We start from the raw sequence: 17,105 nt of genomic DNA, 5'->3' as shown, positions 1-17,105 counted from the left end.
ATAACTACCTCTGGCTTTACATCAAACTTGTTATCAACAATTGAAGAAGTCATCAATCAAATTAATGAATAAGCATAATTTATAGAAGGACAAAAATAAGAACACCGCTCACGAATGAAATACGGACCTTCTCCATTCATACTGGAAAAACAAGAAAATTCGACGAATGCAAGTTGCCAAACTCAATTTAACAAAGTGTTCCTATTTATTGTAACAGATTTGAATATGAACTGTATATTTTAACATGCCATTCAACATGTACCACATATTTTAAAAAGATAATGTACCTGTATATTTAATAATAATTCACCTACACAATTTTTAGGCCTAAAAAGATTCACCCACAGCAGTTTTAACTTTAAGTATGCCCAATTAGAACGTAAGACATACTCTACATCATGACTTTTATAATATAATAAAACTTGACTTATGTGAAGGTAATAGTGTACAGCTGAGGATGACCGTATGTAAAAAGGTCGAAACCGGTACTGTAGATTGAATTTTTACATATAAATTTGTATTGAAAAGGTGGAAACTTTCTTGTCTATAACATACGATAATAGGGAACATGCATGATCCGGGGTTTTAATTAAAAATATGATAATCTGATACAAAATTGCATGCAGAATTCAAAAATGTGATCAGAATGTACAAATAATAACTCCAAACATGATAAAAATCTACGAAACTGTCACGTCACGCAAGTACGCGATCTCATTGGCCTGACGTCATCGTACAGGTTGACTGAATTAGCAGACGAAATAACACGTAGTGTGCTGTGAGAAGCAGGATACACTTCGCGTATTTCTACTTTACGTTAGTGTCTAGTATGGTTAAATTCGAGGTCTATACATTGGATAATAATCTCAGTGGTATATTTTAGACTTAAAATGAATCCTGCGCAGACGGTGAGGCAGAAAACTTATAAATGGTGTAGAGTTCCGATGTGCTATTGCACATCCCAAACAAATTGTTTATAAACGTTCCAAAGACGCTAAAACTAGGGAGAAATGGATTTTGGCGAGCTGGAGAAATGCTGGTGATATATCGGAAAAGTCTACAGTTTATTCTTTTGAAGATTTTAACGTAAGATGAATTTGTTTGAATTTTCAAATCACTTTTCCATGTCAGCTGTTCTAGTGGTAAAACTTTAAATTTTAATGTATGATGCTTTATTTAAATGCTTCAATTACATCTTGGAATATGAAAGTAATAAACGGTGCATTAAATAATACTGATTATTAAAGTATTCTCCAAACCTAACCTATGTTTTGGGTGATCCATGTCAAGATAATAAATCAAAGGGGTTATGAACCATTTTGACAGCTCTAATTCTACCAATATATCTTGGCATGGGACAGTTATGTATGTCTTTATTGAAGAGCTTAATTGGTAAAGAAATTTAAGGCTATATCTAAATACCCTATAATGTAACAAAGAATAGGCGTGTACGTCATGAAACGAAACGACGTGAATTTAACAAAAGTATAACTCTACACAAAATCAATGCTTGTCTGTTGGAGTCTTATAAGTTAACAATGCTCAATTATGATAATTATCATAATATTAATGAAATAAATAACATAATTGCATACAGGTGAAAATAGTGATGTAGGTGTTTAAAATATAATCCAACTTAGCCTAAGTTTTAGGTTATACAAGCCAAGTCAATAAACCGAAGGGTAAAAATACCGCGCGAGTTGGCCGTGCGGTTAGGAGCGCGAAGCTGTGAGCTCGCATCCAGGAGATAGTGGGTTTTGAATCCCACTGCCGGCAGCCCTGAAGATGGTTTTCCGTGGTTTCCCATTTTCACACCAGGCAAATGCTGAGGCTGTACCTAAGGCCACGGCCGCTTTGTTCCCATTCCTAGGCCTTTCCTGTCCCATCGTCGCCATAAGACCTATATGTGACGTTGTGACGTAAAGCAAACAACAACAAAATAAAAAAATTAAAGTCACAGCACCCAAAGACATTCCTGTATTGAGCGACTAAAATGTCACCAGGACACTTTTCTTTCCTGATATGCTCAGCTTGTTAAAAGCCAAATGTAATTAATGTTACTGGCTTCACGCCCCGCTAACTACTTCTACGATTTTCGGAGACGCCGATGTGCAGGAATTTAGTCCTGCAGGAGTTATTTTACGTGCCAGTAAATCTACCGACACGAGGCTGACGTATTTGAGCACCTTCAACTACCACCGGACTGAACCAGGATCGAACCTGCCAAGTTGGTGTCAGAAGGCCAGCACCTCAACAGTCTGAACCACTCAGCCCGACTTGTGAAAACTAGATGAAGTCATATTTACCTTTATCATGTTTAACTTTTTCCCTCCACAAAGATATTTAATTATCTTTCATGGGCCCCGGAAGTGGGTAGGCCAGTTGTCCCAACCATAAATATATATATTTTTTGGGAATGATAGATTACAGCCCTATAGTACTATGATTTTTCTTTCTTTCTTTCCTTCTTTCTTTCTTTCTTAATCAGCTTATCCTTCAGGGTTGGTTTTCTCTCGGACTCAGCGAGGGATTTCACCTCTACCACTTCCAGGGCAGTGTCCTGGAACGTGAGACTTTGAGTATGGTGATGAAACTGGCGAGGAGGGCCATTACCTCTCCCAGGAGGCCTCACCTGTTATGCTCAACAGGGGCCTTTGGAGGATGGGAGGATCGGAAGGGATAGACAAGGAAGAGGGAAGGAAACGGCCGTGGCCTTAGGTGCCTGGAGGAGAAGTAGGAAAATACGAAAAACCACTTCGAGGATGGCTGAGGTGGGATTCGAAACCCTTCTACTCAGTTGACCTCCCGAGGCTGAGTAGACCCCGTTCCAGCCCTCGTACTATTTGTTTTCAACTTTCATGGCAGAGCCGGGAATCGAAACCGGGCCTCCGGGAGTGGCACACATTAACCACTACACCACAGAAGCGGACTAGTACTATAATGCTACCTATATGTTTATGTTAGTGCTGAAATCCGATTTCTTACTTTACTAATGCTGAAAGCCCGAAAATGTAATGTTATTCTTTAATAGGGGAATCAGTCTAGAAGGAAATGTTGAAAGTGATGTGATATCTATCCAGGTTCGTTGTTATCCTAATACTATGGGTTACAGTACATTGCACGTATATAAAAGACGCCACTTACAAACTTGCTTTTTATCCGCGAATTTCTGCGGCCACAAAAGTCACTATTTTTCAAGAATGATGACATCTACACATGATAGATTGTCTGATTGTGCTGTTTTGAACCTTTCTTCTGTCATTTTGAAGTTATTCGCGATCATGAATAATAAACAATCGGCTTTTAGCAACGGCTGATGCACAACGGCTGGTAGAGCTCCATGCGGTCCTGGATCGTGACGTCACAGCGCGCCGCTTACGTCAGAGGCCGTTTCACTCGCCTTGCGGAAAGGCACTATTAAATATTTTTTTAATGGTAGAAAACAAGGCAACATACCACAATGTAATACGTTTACATACTATTTCATTGGTGTACTTTTCAAAAAAAATATTTTTGAAAATGATGCATGTTCCCAATTGTCAATACGGAAAATTAAACTGATAAATCAAGACAAGGGCTTGCTTGCATGACAGGTCTTCACATTTTTGGCCATAAATCCAAAAGCATCGGAGATATTAACAAAAATGTTGCACTGTTATAAAGAGAAAAGTTTAGTTTTAAATGAAAAGAATACATGGGAAAATCGCAATTTTGGTTGCTCAAAGGTGTTGGTCCCCCCTTAAGATAAGTTCTAGAAGTTAAGTTCCTAAATATTAAACAGAGATAAACATAAATATTATTTCTAAATATTTGAGTGTGACGTGATAGAATCTGATGATTTTTGTTTAACAGTGTGTAAATTTTACAAGCATGATGTAGTATTGAACTTATGTGTTTGACAGACCAAGGAGCTTTTAAGTTACACTGGAAAATATGGCATAAGAGCTTTTCTTTTATTATCCTTGCTGCACTCAATCTACTGTAACATTACATTACAGTGCCCGCTGTTAAAAACTTGGGTTAATGTTTGTCAGGCTCAAGCTGCTGGTCTACTGATGGAGTGCGGCTGCTGTTTTGCTGGCGACGTTCTCGTGGAGGATATGGCTGCGTGTGAGGCGGGGCATCTCTTTTGCAAGGAGTGTGTCCTCAGGTGTGTTCCTGTTCTGGTGTGTTAAAGCTAGTACACACCTAGCGATAAAGTCGCGGGACATTGTATGGTGACAGTTGCGAGACACTGTCCTTAGACTGTTGCGATACAATGTCCCGCGTCCATATCTATAGAGCCAGTTGCACCACAGGAATGGGCGCGAAATGGCGAAATAAATTGCTTTATGTGCTTTTAATGTTGTGAATCTTTCTCTCCATCACGTGAATGGACATAGTGAACTTTTTAGCCAGAGACTCCTTTGCTTCCGTCCTTTTGTCTCTTTTTTAATACTTGGTAGACATAACATTGGAAAGACAAGGGAGGGTGTGTAAATCCTCAATGATTTTTAGAGTAGTTTCCATCGCAAAACAACAGAACACGAAACAACACCAACATGTTGGGGCTATCTGCACACTGGCATTGGCGTGTCCCGGGACTTTGTCTCGCGACACGTCCAGACTACATCATGTTGTGCAACATTTGTATCATGTATCCCATTACGAATTGGAGACCTGCGACATGCAACTTTTGTATTGCGACAGTCCCAAACACGGAAAAAATGTTGCAGGAAATCCCTGGGACTTGTCGCGATACACGTGTTTCGCAACTTTGTCGCTTGGTGTGTACTAGCCTTTACATTTAAAGGATGGCTGACATTTTGTGAGCATTGTGAATAGACAGTGGTTGGCACGAATCTGAAATAATAACGTACTCTCGAATATTTTGCATGAAGCAAGATCATGCTTGGTTTTGGAGCAGTTCTGTCCAAAAAGAAACTGAACTTTGTCAAAATTTTGTTAATTCATTATATAACTTTGACAAGACATCCCCTTCATAGCACAGTCCTCTCATATATCTTCTGTTCTTGAAATGCATTTGGAAATGCTGTTTGCGGAATGGCTCACACATCCCATAACAAATTTTCTTTCATATTTGTAATCCAAAAACCATATCTGTTCTGGATGTTTTTCAACTTAAATCTCTTCTTGGATCAGTGGATTCAAGTCAAAACAAGTTTAATTCTGTCAGCAGAGACATTGTGGCAATGAAATACTTGCCATTTTACTGTGGAGTAGTTTGAGAGAAGCTTTCTGCGGTCACCTGACTCGTTATTTGCGAGCTCTGTTATGACATTGACAGCACTCCAGCTTTCTAGTCATCTTCAATAGGTGATCTGTGTGATGCCACTTACAAGTTCTTGTCCAGCTTGTGCATTCATATTGCAACACACTGTTTCTGCGAACCTCTTGCCTTGTTTGTAACAGAACTTCACGCAAACAAGTTCCTCTCGAAGGTTCTTCATTTCCCCGCAGGCACTTTCTTAAACACTCTGCAGTGGAAATGAACCAGCAGAGAGAGAGAGAGAGAGAGAGAGAGAAGAAAAATTGACTGCAGGTTGCAGAAGCAATAGGAAGTTTTTTTTCCTAACTGAGTAGCAAGATTTAATGTGGGTTTAGGTTCCTTTCACATGATCCACTTGCTTTCCATGCCACTCCACTCCTTGGACTCTTTTTCCTTCTGTCCACTTCCGGCAACTTGTCAATAACTTCTTGTCTCCACCACATCTGTAGCGTCTCGGTATGACTTTGGACCATGGACGCAAACATTATCCTTGGGATTTATATTCTTATGAAAAGAAATTGAGAAAAAAGAGTACTAGGGTTCAATGGGCCCATCCTTTGAATTCATATCGCCTAGAACGAGGAGCTCATCGTTTTCTTCTAGATGAACGTTCCAGTGATCCAAAAATATTCTTTAATTACTTTCGTATGAGTGGGATCTCGTTTCAATTGCTGTCAATCTTTGAAGCATGTTTACAGCGTCGGGGCACCAACATGAGAAAAAATGTATTCCACCGATATTTTGAGGCCAAAACTTCGAACTTTTGACGCATACAGTGTTGACCGTCTGAACGAACTAACCTGCTTTAGTGAGCTTCTGGTCGCCAAGAGTGGAAGACACTTCAGGCCAGTTGACAGCAGCCTACTATTGACGAGAGTGGAGGGAGGTTGCGCCACACAGTCTCTTGTGTGAATGGTACCGGCCCTTTCTGCACCTCTGGTGGAGTGGAATGGCGTGGAAAGTGGTGGATCGTATGAAAGGAGCCTTATTGTTAGGTAGGAATTGATCCTGAATGGTTTCCTTCTACGTTGGGGATCCCAAGATCATGGGTTTAAACTTAGCTGAGGTAGGCACTCCTTGTCATACAGTGTTGGCAGTCTGTTTACCAGATACAGTTAACTTTAAAACTCGGCCCAAGGAGTTACGGTTTCTCTGACACTTGATAGAGTAAAACTGAACATCGAAATATATGCATAGACAGCCTAAAAAATTTGACAGAATGTCTGCAACACTGTACTGGAGGCCATGTTGTGTATGTGTACTTATTTGTTTCTTGCAGGGGTACAGAGACCCAGATCGGAGATGGCAAGACAACATTTCCGTGCTTCTCTGACTGTACCTCTGAATTTTCCTTGAAGACTCTAAAGGTGAGTAATTTTATAATACTGCTGTATCCTCTTATGTTCAAGATCGTAGGTTTGATTGTCCTCTACTTGTGGGCATGAAAAGACATTAGATGTTCATTCTAGTAGAGTCCCCTTGCTTGTCCGATATTACGTGTTGTCAGGCACTAGTACACTTCGCCTAGTGTGGAGGGTGTGGCCTGATAGTTGGCAGCTCAAGAATAGATGCAGCGAGTGTTTAGTCATTCAGTTTTGTATTGCTTGAGTTTTCGTATCCTGTGTGAGTATGGCAAGTAAGAGGAAGACTGTGGGTGTTTCCCTAGAACACAAGTTGAATGCATTTTTTGAATGCTCTATTGATTAAACTGTAAAAAGTTGCTTTTATTGTGCATGCCTGGGTGTTGGGAATCGGGTTTTATATTAAAGTTTGTGTAGTTTTTCTGAAAATATCATAAGTATCTAGTAATTCTTAGATCAATATGGTTAGTTTCTGACTTCTGATACATAGGTGAATTTGAAGCCTGTAGAGTTACTTCAGTTGTGATTTGTCAGTCCACTATGGCAAAAATATTATCTACAGTATAACATCATGAATTTATTCCATTGAGTCAGAACGGCCATCTAATATATATTATCCGCTTTGTTTGCTAATTATTTTTTGTTTTCTAAATTGTCTAAATTTCTGCTATCAGTAATATTGATGCTAGAGAACCCATTGGTAAACCTTTTTGTTGATAAATGTTATTAAACTGAAATAGTTATTGTCTGCGACAAATTTTAGAATGATTAAGAATTCTTTGTTTCACAGAGTTTGCTGTGTAGTTTTAAATTGTTACTTAGCAAATTATAGTTTGTCATGGGAATGTTGGAATACATGTTTATAATGTCATAAGAATGGATGGTGTAGTTTGCTAGTAAGTTTGTATTTTTAATGTTATTGCAAAACTCTTAGTAATATTTTAATGAAGTTTTGCAATGAATTTGAAGTAACTTTTTAAATCTGTGGATGAATTGGGAAAAGTTTGTATGTGGGACTCTTCCTAGAGTTAATTATGGGTCTGATGAGAATGTCTTATGTATTTTGGGTAAAGATTTTGCTGTGGGAAGTTTTGGGTTTGTGTCTATTAGTTTTGTAGCTTTTTGTTCACTTCGTAAGAAATTCTCTTCTTGAGGATTTGTTGTAATTTCCATTGTTACATTGGTGGGGATCTTCTTTTTATTCTATGAAAAATTGTTCAGTTTTTGTTATATAATCATTTTTCTTAATTTAAATTGTCTGCACTTTTAATTTTCAGTTGCTGCAATTTCTTTAGGCTTTTGTTTCTTGTGAATATTGTGAAGTTTTTTCCTGACTTCATATCTTGTTCCATTCTGTTTGTCTAGTGGGAGTTAAATGGTGTTTTCAGTTTCTGCTGTAGTTGTAAAAAGGAAGTTTTGGTTAGGCAAGTTGTTTCAATTATGCTTGGGTCCTTTGCTTAATGTATTGTTTTCTGTATCATAGTTTTATGTTGGATAGTTTCTCAACAGGTGGGTAAAATGTTGTGTGTTATTTGTAACATGCTCAAGAAGGTGGATTTTTCGTTATACTTTAATCTGGCAATTTTGAAATTCTCCAAGTTTTTTATTTAATATGTTTAGAAAAAAATATTTTGAAGTTTTAAGTTCACATACTGTTGAAAGGAATTCCATTCAAATGCGGTTAAATGTAATGGAGCTTTGAAATGTGCAAATGTTCTGCCACTGCCTTCTAGATTCACACTGTTCATGTGATTTAACGTATTAGCTGTACAACATTTCTCGGGAGAGAAACCTAACAGTTTTAACGTAGTGTTGATGAAACTGGGCCTGAATCTATAACTTTTGGCAGCTTCTGGTGCTATCATTTGGAACTTTTCCCTAATGTTTCTTTAAAGGATGTTATCTACTTTACTGGTCATCTTAACTATACAGATTCTAAGCTGAGGGGCATTTTTTGAACCAAGAAAAATGTTTTTAAGATGATAAATACAGTATTTGTGAATAATCCCACTTAGGACTATGCTATGTACTATTTTGTTGCAGACTTCTTTTCTACGAAAAGTTTTGAATACACCAATTGCTGTTTCATATACATTTTAATGGTTTTTTAAAATACTTTCAAACTTTTTCAGAAAATTGGATATATTGACAATCCATTATGAATTCTCATTACAATGGTTTGCTACTGTGTAAAGATGGCATTAGCAAACCAACCTATCAAGAACTAAGATATGAGCTTTTCACCTGAAAAATAAGGAAGCATCCTGAAAGTTGGACATGAGGTGGATGGGAAAACAGATAATATTGTGAGACAATCTAACATACACCAGCAGCAAGGCAATGCTTTGCTCTGAGGTGCTTGACCAGAAACTGTAACAAATTACAGCCTTAACAAATCTGCTCTTTACAAAACATGCTCACTGATCACAGCTCCCCAACACGTACCGAACGTTATATACTCCCTTACGCCTGACACTTGTCATGAAGTAGAGACCTTTCCTGTGCCTGGACATCATCCAGCATCAACTCATCTTAATTCCAGGAGTACTTTCCTCCACTCAACATTTCTAATTGCAGATCCAAAGAAAACCACAGTCAAAATCTGGAGATGCAAATTTCCAGACCACCTGGAACATGTAACTTTACTTCTGGACTATAAGGAAGCCAATAAACAAGAGTTTTTGCAACAACTGTGGTGAACAGCAGAAGACACGGCCTTCAACCCCATACCAGCGGTCGTATCTTCGTCTGGCACTAGGGAGCACCAACGCCAATGTCTCCAAATTTTGGGCTGAAGTATTTTAAATGTTTTCTTATTCAAGGTACGTTGCTACTGACAAGAATAAATAGAATTAAACCAGAATATATCTGTCAATTTGAAAATCTTTTTTACAGGAAAGCAGACATTGGAAACTCTGAGATAAGGAACTTACATAAGAAAAATTCTAGGCCCAAAACTCACAAGTAAAAATATGGACTAAGAAACCCATTCAAAATCAAACATCACCCAGAGATTCAGTGACAACACAAATAAAAAAATGAACCCTGACAGACTCACAAAATGAAAACCATGAAAGAGCCACTGTGGAAAACATCCAAAACAGTGAGACCTGTACATTCACAGAAACAGCTAGCTGACCAAGAGGAAATTGTGTGATCTACATGATAGTAATATAAGTGAATGCTCACCCGAGTGGGCATGAACACCTGTTGATTCAAATGTTATAATTAGGCATTTTTTTTACTTTGCATGCCACCTTTTTGTATGTAGATATATGAACTGCATATCCACTTTGAACAAAATCAGACAAGTTATTTAGAAGTTACAGCAATGTTTGAGACAGCTGTAGGGTAAAACTTGCCACCGGCTTGAAGGACTAATTATCTGTTCTTGATTGTTTTCAACCCTTTTAGTCTTTGCCACACTTGTCAGGGTTTTCATCCTCCTAACACGTCTAGATCATTGAAGTTTATCAGCCTCCATTCTGTCGTAAAGCTTTTCCACTCAGATGCATTTTATTCTCCTGTCTTTTTGTCATTGTCGAGGTCTCTGCTGCATATGTCACCTCTTTACATTTCAGTTGTACTTCTTGCTCTATATCAGGTTTCTCACACACTGGTAGAATGAATTTCCCTGTTGAATCTTTTTACTAAACTCCATGTCCATTTCTGCATCAATTTACTTCCCAAATACTAGAACTCTCCACAATTTAAAGGTTTTGTACCTTTAGTTTTTCAATTCCCTTCACTTTCCTTTCTTTAGTGAACACCTTTGTCTTATTAATTTCCACACTGGTTTTCATTCCATAATTTTCAAGAATATCCCTCGGTAAGTCAAGTTGTCCTTGTACTTCCTCTCTGTTTGCTCCCCACACCACAATGTAAAGTCACCTGTCCCCGTATTTTAACTTTCTCTTTCACAATATTGTCCATACCAGTGACGACAGCATCCAGTTTCATTTGTAAACCACTTAGTCCTCCACATGTCCAGATACTGCTGCAACAATGTTGTACGTTGTTTGCACATACTCTTATTTGTTTTCCAAATCCTTCTTGTTGCATTACATACCATACCTTTGCTTTAGGGGCAGTATCGTAAGTGTTTTCTAAATCAAGGAATGTCATCGCCATATCTCTTCTGTATTCCCAATATTCTTCCATACTGGCTAAATGGTTAGCGTGTTGGCCTTTGGTCACAGGGGTCCCAGGTTCAATTCCCGGCAGGGTCAGGAATTTTAACCATCATTGGTTAATTTCCCTGGCACATGGGCTGGGTGTATGTGTCATCTTCATTATCATTTCATCCTCATCACAACGCGCAGGTCGCCTACGGGAGTCAACTCAAAAGACCTGCACCTGGCGAGCCGAACATGTACTTGGACACTCCTGGCACTGAAAGCCATACGCCATTTCATTTCCATACTGAAGATGAAGTTTAGTGTTGATCTTCCATTTCTAAAGCCATATTGCCATATGCACATTTCATGTTTTGCTGTCGCAGTATGTTACATAATTTGCAACCGCATGTCTGCAGCTATGGGTTTCTCACAAGTCTTGCACCATGAACCTACTACGCTGGTGTAGCTGGTGGAGAGGTGATACTCCCACATGGAGCGTCTCAGGTGGAGGATAGGGGAATCTAAACGGCTCGCCAACGGACTTGAGGGAAATAAAATAGCTCTCACAGACCAAGCACACAACCCCCTGTGCGTGGTCGACGCAGATGAAAACACCCGCAGTATCCCCTACCTGTCGTAAGAGAAGACTAAAAGGGGCGACCAAGGGATGATCGAATTAAAACCCTGAGACTACTTGTAAGTAGTACCATCACACAGGGAACACCATGGGTCGCCTTTACTTGTGAGTAGTACCACTATGTTAGGAACACAATAGCTTTGTGATTAGTAGCAACAATGTGAATCGGTATGGGTTTTACAATACCAGTGATTAGTCCCACTATGTGCAGCACACCACGGGCTTACGTTGTTTGTGATTAGTACCATTATGTGAGAAACAGCACTGTCTTGGCATTACTTGTGATAAGTACCACTATCTGAGCAACACTGTGGGTCTGCTTTGCCTGTGAGTAGTGCCGACTATGTGAGGAACACCACGGGATAGTAAGAGACCCTGGGATTACTCCACATGTGTGGAAGACCTGTGCGACATACATACTTGTGAGTAGTACCGTAATGTGTGGAACACCGTGAGTCTACGTTACTCACGATTAGTACTGCAACATGACAAATACCATGGTTCTACTTTACTAGCGATAAATACTATTATGAGGGGCCGTTGACCTTCATTTTGGACCCCTTTAGACAACAAGCATCATCAATTCAGGATTGTGCTTTGGAAGCAGCCCCTTGGTCAGTGATACTATTGTTTTAAGTTCTTAATCATGGTTTGTCTCTCTTTTTTTTATTTTTTTTTTTTTTTATTTTTTTTTTTTTTTTTTTTTTTTAACTTCTAGTCAGTGGATTAATTTTGGAATTATTTTTAAATTTCAATATTGAGAGTTGAATCTGCTGATTATTTTAAATTCATTCATCCATTCCTTCATCACGTTTTGAATTCTGGTCAGTGGATGAGTTTTGGACTTTTAAATTGGCATTTCATTTCATACCATCAGGGGCCGATCATCTAGATGTTAGGCCCCTCACCAATCATCATCACAAATGTTTCAACATAAACGTCCCCAAATTGCTGCGGATAACTGTTCAAACTAACTCGCTTCATACTTTTGGGACACATCTTATTTGTTGAAACAAAAAGTATTTAGATTCATTATGTGAGCCTTAGTTACAACTGATTAATAATACTACGAATAGTCCAGATTTTTAAGGCAAACAGGTATAGACTATACTGCACAACTTTAGGGGTGTTGCTACATCATGGAAGAGCGGGCTGGACAACACTAACATCCAGGGTCTAGTTATGAAGCAAACAAAATGAAGTCTGCGTAGTTTGTTGAGCGGAAGACTAATATAAAATATCATATAGAAATTGTGGAATGGCAATATACACAAGAGTATGAAGGGCTGATAAAATAATTATTCCTTTACATGGAATAGTATGTATCATCCACCTGTCCATACTTAACAAGTTATAATTAAATTTTGTAGTACATGTTTAGCTCATTATTGACCTCCTTTGGCTGTGAATGTATTTTTATTTAGTAAATTGTTGTTGTCGTAGAAACACACATGAAGATTCTGGGTAGGCCAAATAATGACCGAAACAAGTACTATTATATATAATTATAAGTTTACCTTGGTTCACGCAATGTTAATGCCCTGCGTCATCGTTTGCGTCGCAAACTTCTAGGCGTTGTATGACTCGTTTAATTTCTCACAGACGATGTGTTCACACAGACTGCCAACCTGGCTACTTAGGAACTAGGGGCAGGGCTATCAGTGAAGACTTTTGGATGCAGCAAAGATAGGTTACAGCAACTAAATGACCTCTTGACGTGCGGACGGTATGCTATAGAAGAAAGTCTGTCGAAGCGAGTTCTCAGGACAGATATTAGTCTGCAGTAGTGAGAAGCTGAATTTAGTATGCCGGATAGTTACATAGCCATTGATGTGGATGTGCCGCTAATGACCAAGTACTAAATTGTTTTCAGTAGGTAGCGCCTCAAGATCTAGACAGCAGTGCATTTCATGTCACAAGTCACTAACAACTACTGTCCTTTGATTCACTACCTCTATTCTAGTGATATGGTGGGCTTTCATTCTGTGTGGGTTGGTAACGGAATGATAATGTCGGCAATGGAGTGTTCTACTCTTTATTAGGTTATTAAAAAAATGTAGTGGACACATCTCTCCTCTAAAACGAATTCCACGTAAGATTTGTATAATTTCTACTTCTTTGTAATGTTATAAAACTTGTGTTTTACCCATGTTAAGTAAAGAAATTTCGAAAATGTGTACTATTTCATTTAAAGGAATAATTAATTATTCAAATTCAGTACGAAAGCAATATACTTGCTTGTGTTATGAAGGACTCGGCCTATCTAGTTCTGAGTCGAGTATTTGCTTAGTCACCAATAGCATTGTTTTAAATTTCAGTCAAGCTTTCTTTTAGACCTGCGGTCTCAAGAAGTCTGATACTTGGAAGAACGAAAGTATCCGCAAAAGAATATCGATGGGTCTGAAGAGAACGAGAGTTGACCAAGGGACGTCAAGGTGACGAGCTTCACACAAGTGACTGCAGTCAGCAGTCCAGAGCCCCTGGTCCCCATGTTCCATGTTGTCAGCATATGAACATAATTGTTTCACAGATTGAGTTGTGGGACTAATTCTTTTGTTGTTTTGTTTTTTCTGGATAATACCTGGTGACTGATTTTTCTCTGCTCTGGCTTGTAGGAGTTTGTTCTGTTTTTCAAGTGTTTGAATGTCGCGAGTTAATTTTCCAGTGTTGTGACCAAATGCTACGCAATCTGTTGTTGTGATGTTGTCTGGCTCCATGTCTAAATGTTTAGCATACTGACCTTTGGTCCAACAGGATCTAACTTTGATTCCTGGCTGCCTCAGGGATTTTAACTTTATTTTTAATTCTTCTGGCTTGGGGGCCGGCTGTTCGTACAGTCTTCATTATTAGAGGTAGGGCTCCGTCCTCGTACGCACGGGTCAGTCTATAAGGCGTCGACTGGAAAGGCCTGCACCAAGCATCTCTGGAGGCCAAAAAAAAAAATTTTGTTATTGTTATTTTCTTGTTATCCTTGTTTCGTATAATTGCATTTCGGGTGAGTTTTGATGTTTGCACATTCTCTAACTCTGTTGTTCCTTCCTCTCCTTTGCCCAGAGGGTACCTGTCTTCCTTCTTGGTGGTTTGCCTTGGAACCACTTTTGTTTAAGCATCCTCCTAGTCTAAGTCTTTCTGTTACTCCCAGTTCCTGATAATATTTGCTTACATCAACCACGGTGACTTTGTCTTCCTCTTTTGCCACTAAACGAGAGTCTGGTTGGTCAACCTGGTTTGTTGTCCTTGTCTATTATTTTTCAGTAAATATGTGTTCTCTCTTTGTACAGGATATCCTTAAGCCATCAGTGTTCTCTCGTTTGCTGCATAGGAAGCAGATTGAGGAAGTCAAGGCAGCTGGCATACCTGGACTTGAAACGTGTCAATTTTGTGATTTTGCTACCATACCAGCTCCTGAAGACAAGGTTTTCCATTGTCTCAACCCTGAGTGTATGAAGAATACCTGCAGGTATTTTGTTTGCGATTATGGTTTTTGAATGTTGATTTGAAAAGCTGAAATGATAACTGTAGATGTATGATTAGGCTTCAGATTATGTACGTTGCATATTTGTAGTAAGTTTTCTCTTAATAGTGAGTGTTTTTAAATACATATATACAGTAAGTTGCCTGCTGCCATTTCTTGATGAATACAGTACTTTTGTATCCATCTCTTGGCACAGGCCAGAGTAAAGTAGCTTCCACCAAAGTCCCAGTCTCATCCATGGCTGTGGCAGTATGGAAGCTGCTTGGGGTATGGGTGGTGCTGAGTAATGACATTCAGAGTACGACTACTGCATCTGACTGTTATGAAAGGTGCTGCTCATAGGGTCAGTCGTGCTGCAATAGCACTTTCTGACCCAGTGAGGAAAGCAATGGCAAACTACCTCACTCCTCGTCTTGCCTAGTACGCCTCATTTTGGTGCTGCCATTGGTTTTTGTGGTTTCCTTACAACCGCATAACCTTTGGTGGTGCTATTTGTTGATCCAACCAGCCTCTGGGCTGATGACCTAACAGACACATATACAGTAAAACCTTGTTAATTCGAAGTCGTTGGGACTCAAAAATCGGACTTCGAATTACGTGATTTTGAATTAACCGCCAATTCACAATTCAGGAGTATCAACCCTTGCCGCATTACAAAATATTCTAAGGTCCGTTACTGCATGCAGTTAACATTGATTCACAGTGTATACCTTTCAAATGCCATGAAAAAAGAACTATTTCCAAAATGTATCCAAGAAGGTGCATTTACAGTATTCAAATAATGCACTTGGATATATCACTGGCAAACATAACTTCACGCAACGAAAGAAAAAAAAAAAGAAGCACGATTCAAAGACGAGGAGAAATCTATGTGCAAGTGCTTTATTCATTGGATTACTATACTGTATACATTTTAGATGCCTTCAGAAAGTACCCGATGCCCTTAAAATCAAATTTTCCTATGACTCTGCCCTTGTACGATTTCCCGCCATGGCACTTCTCTCGTACTTCAGAAATATAAACACTTGCCGCGTCACAAAGTATTCTAAGACCCATTAATACATGCAATCACCTCTATTCACAGTTTAAACGTTTCAAATGCCATGGAAAAAACTATTTCCGAAATGTATCCAACAAGGTGCATTTACAATGTTCAAATAATGCACTTGGATAAATCACTGACAAACATAACCTCACGCAACGAAAGGAAAAAACCACACAATTCGAAGACGATAAATTATGCCGGTTCTCCTGTGCAAATGCATTATTTTTTTTATTTCTGTACTGTTTGCATTTGTAGATGCTTTGTACTGGCATGGAAAGTGCCAGACGTCCTTAAAACATTGTGGCTTATCAAACGTTCCTATGACTAGGGGATAAAGTTTCTCGCTACCATGTGCATTGCAACACACTACGACCCCCATCCCCCACCCTTGTATGATTCCCCGATTGGCATTTTCTCCTTTAAAACCACAAGAACGTTTGGGCTCGCATTAAAATAAAGCAATGCAGTTTCATCGGCAATGACAATATTGTTCAGTGCCTACGAATGTATTATATGAGCCACGTTTTTTCGTCAACTGTCGGCATCGCCAGTGTTCGCGGATTCTGTTTTTCCGCACACTGCCTGTTGCGTGATATTACGGTGTTCCTTAAAAGGTTGAATACAAAAGAATTCAGATTTCATTCAACTTAGCAATCATGAAGCGCAGTGTAGACCCATCGAAGTGAGTGTAAGTGCAGAAAGCTACCCCTCCACGTTCCAGAACACGCGTTCTATTATGACGCGGATAAATTTTGAGTTGAAATTATTCTGTTTTAAAATGTAATGACATTGTATTTCGAATTACAAATTATCCGTATTTCGAATTAAACAATTTGAATAACGTGCAAAACTGTATCTCTCGTTTGCGGGACCGAGAGCTTCTTCGAATTAGGCGGAATTTTGAATTAACCGATTTCGAATTATCTAGGTTCTACTGTTTATATTTCTCGTGTTAAGGCATATTTTGCACCTTGAGTGCAGATATCGGCTACTGCAGGACAGTACTGGAAGATATGGTATGTATTTGAGGTGTTGGCCCGTGCCATATTCATATACTACCTATTGCTTTATATGGTGTTGAATGTCGACCAGCTCAAAAGCCACAAATTATGTACGCTTCATTGATCAATGAGCATTATACTCCATGTCAAATGGGCATCGCGTCAACCGCTAGAAGGCACAGGTATGGTCATGTGCTGT

The 17,105-nt window shown here is 39.0% G+C and overlaps 1 protein-coding gene across 4 annotated transcripts in view; it reads left to right on the top strand.

Moving 5' to 3' along the window:
• Nucleotides 1–17,105, top strand: part of LOC136884534 (uncharacterized) — a 124,253-nt gene that overhangs the window by 50,174 nt on the left and 56,974 nt on the right. For all 4 annotated transcript variants that reach the window (XM_067156780.2, XM_067156776.2, XM_067156777.2 and 1 more), the window contains exons 5-7: nucleotides 4,035–4,150; nucleotides 6,549–6,636; nucleotides 14,667–14,845. In XM_067156780.2, the coding sequence (XP_067012881.2) occupies nucleotides 4,035–4,150; nucleotides 6,549–6,636; nucleotides 14,667–14,845 (383 nt within the window). The remainder of the gene's footprint in view (nucleotides 1–4,034; nucleotides 4,151–6,548; nucleotides 6,637–14,666; nucleotides 14,846–17,105) is intronic.

The sequence above is a fragment of the Anabrus simplex genome, chromosome 12 (assembly GCF_040414725.1).
Source record: "Anabrus simplex isolate iqAnaSimp1 chromosome 12, ASM4041472v1, whole genome shotgun sequence".
Taxonomy (NCBI): domain Eukaryota; kingdom Metazoa; phylum Arthropoda; class Insecta; order Orthoptera; family Tettigoniidae; genus Anabrus; species Anabrus simplex.
This window is presented reverse-complemented; position numbering and strand designations above follow the sequence as displayed.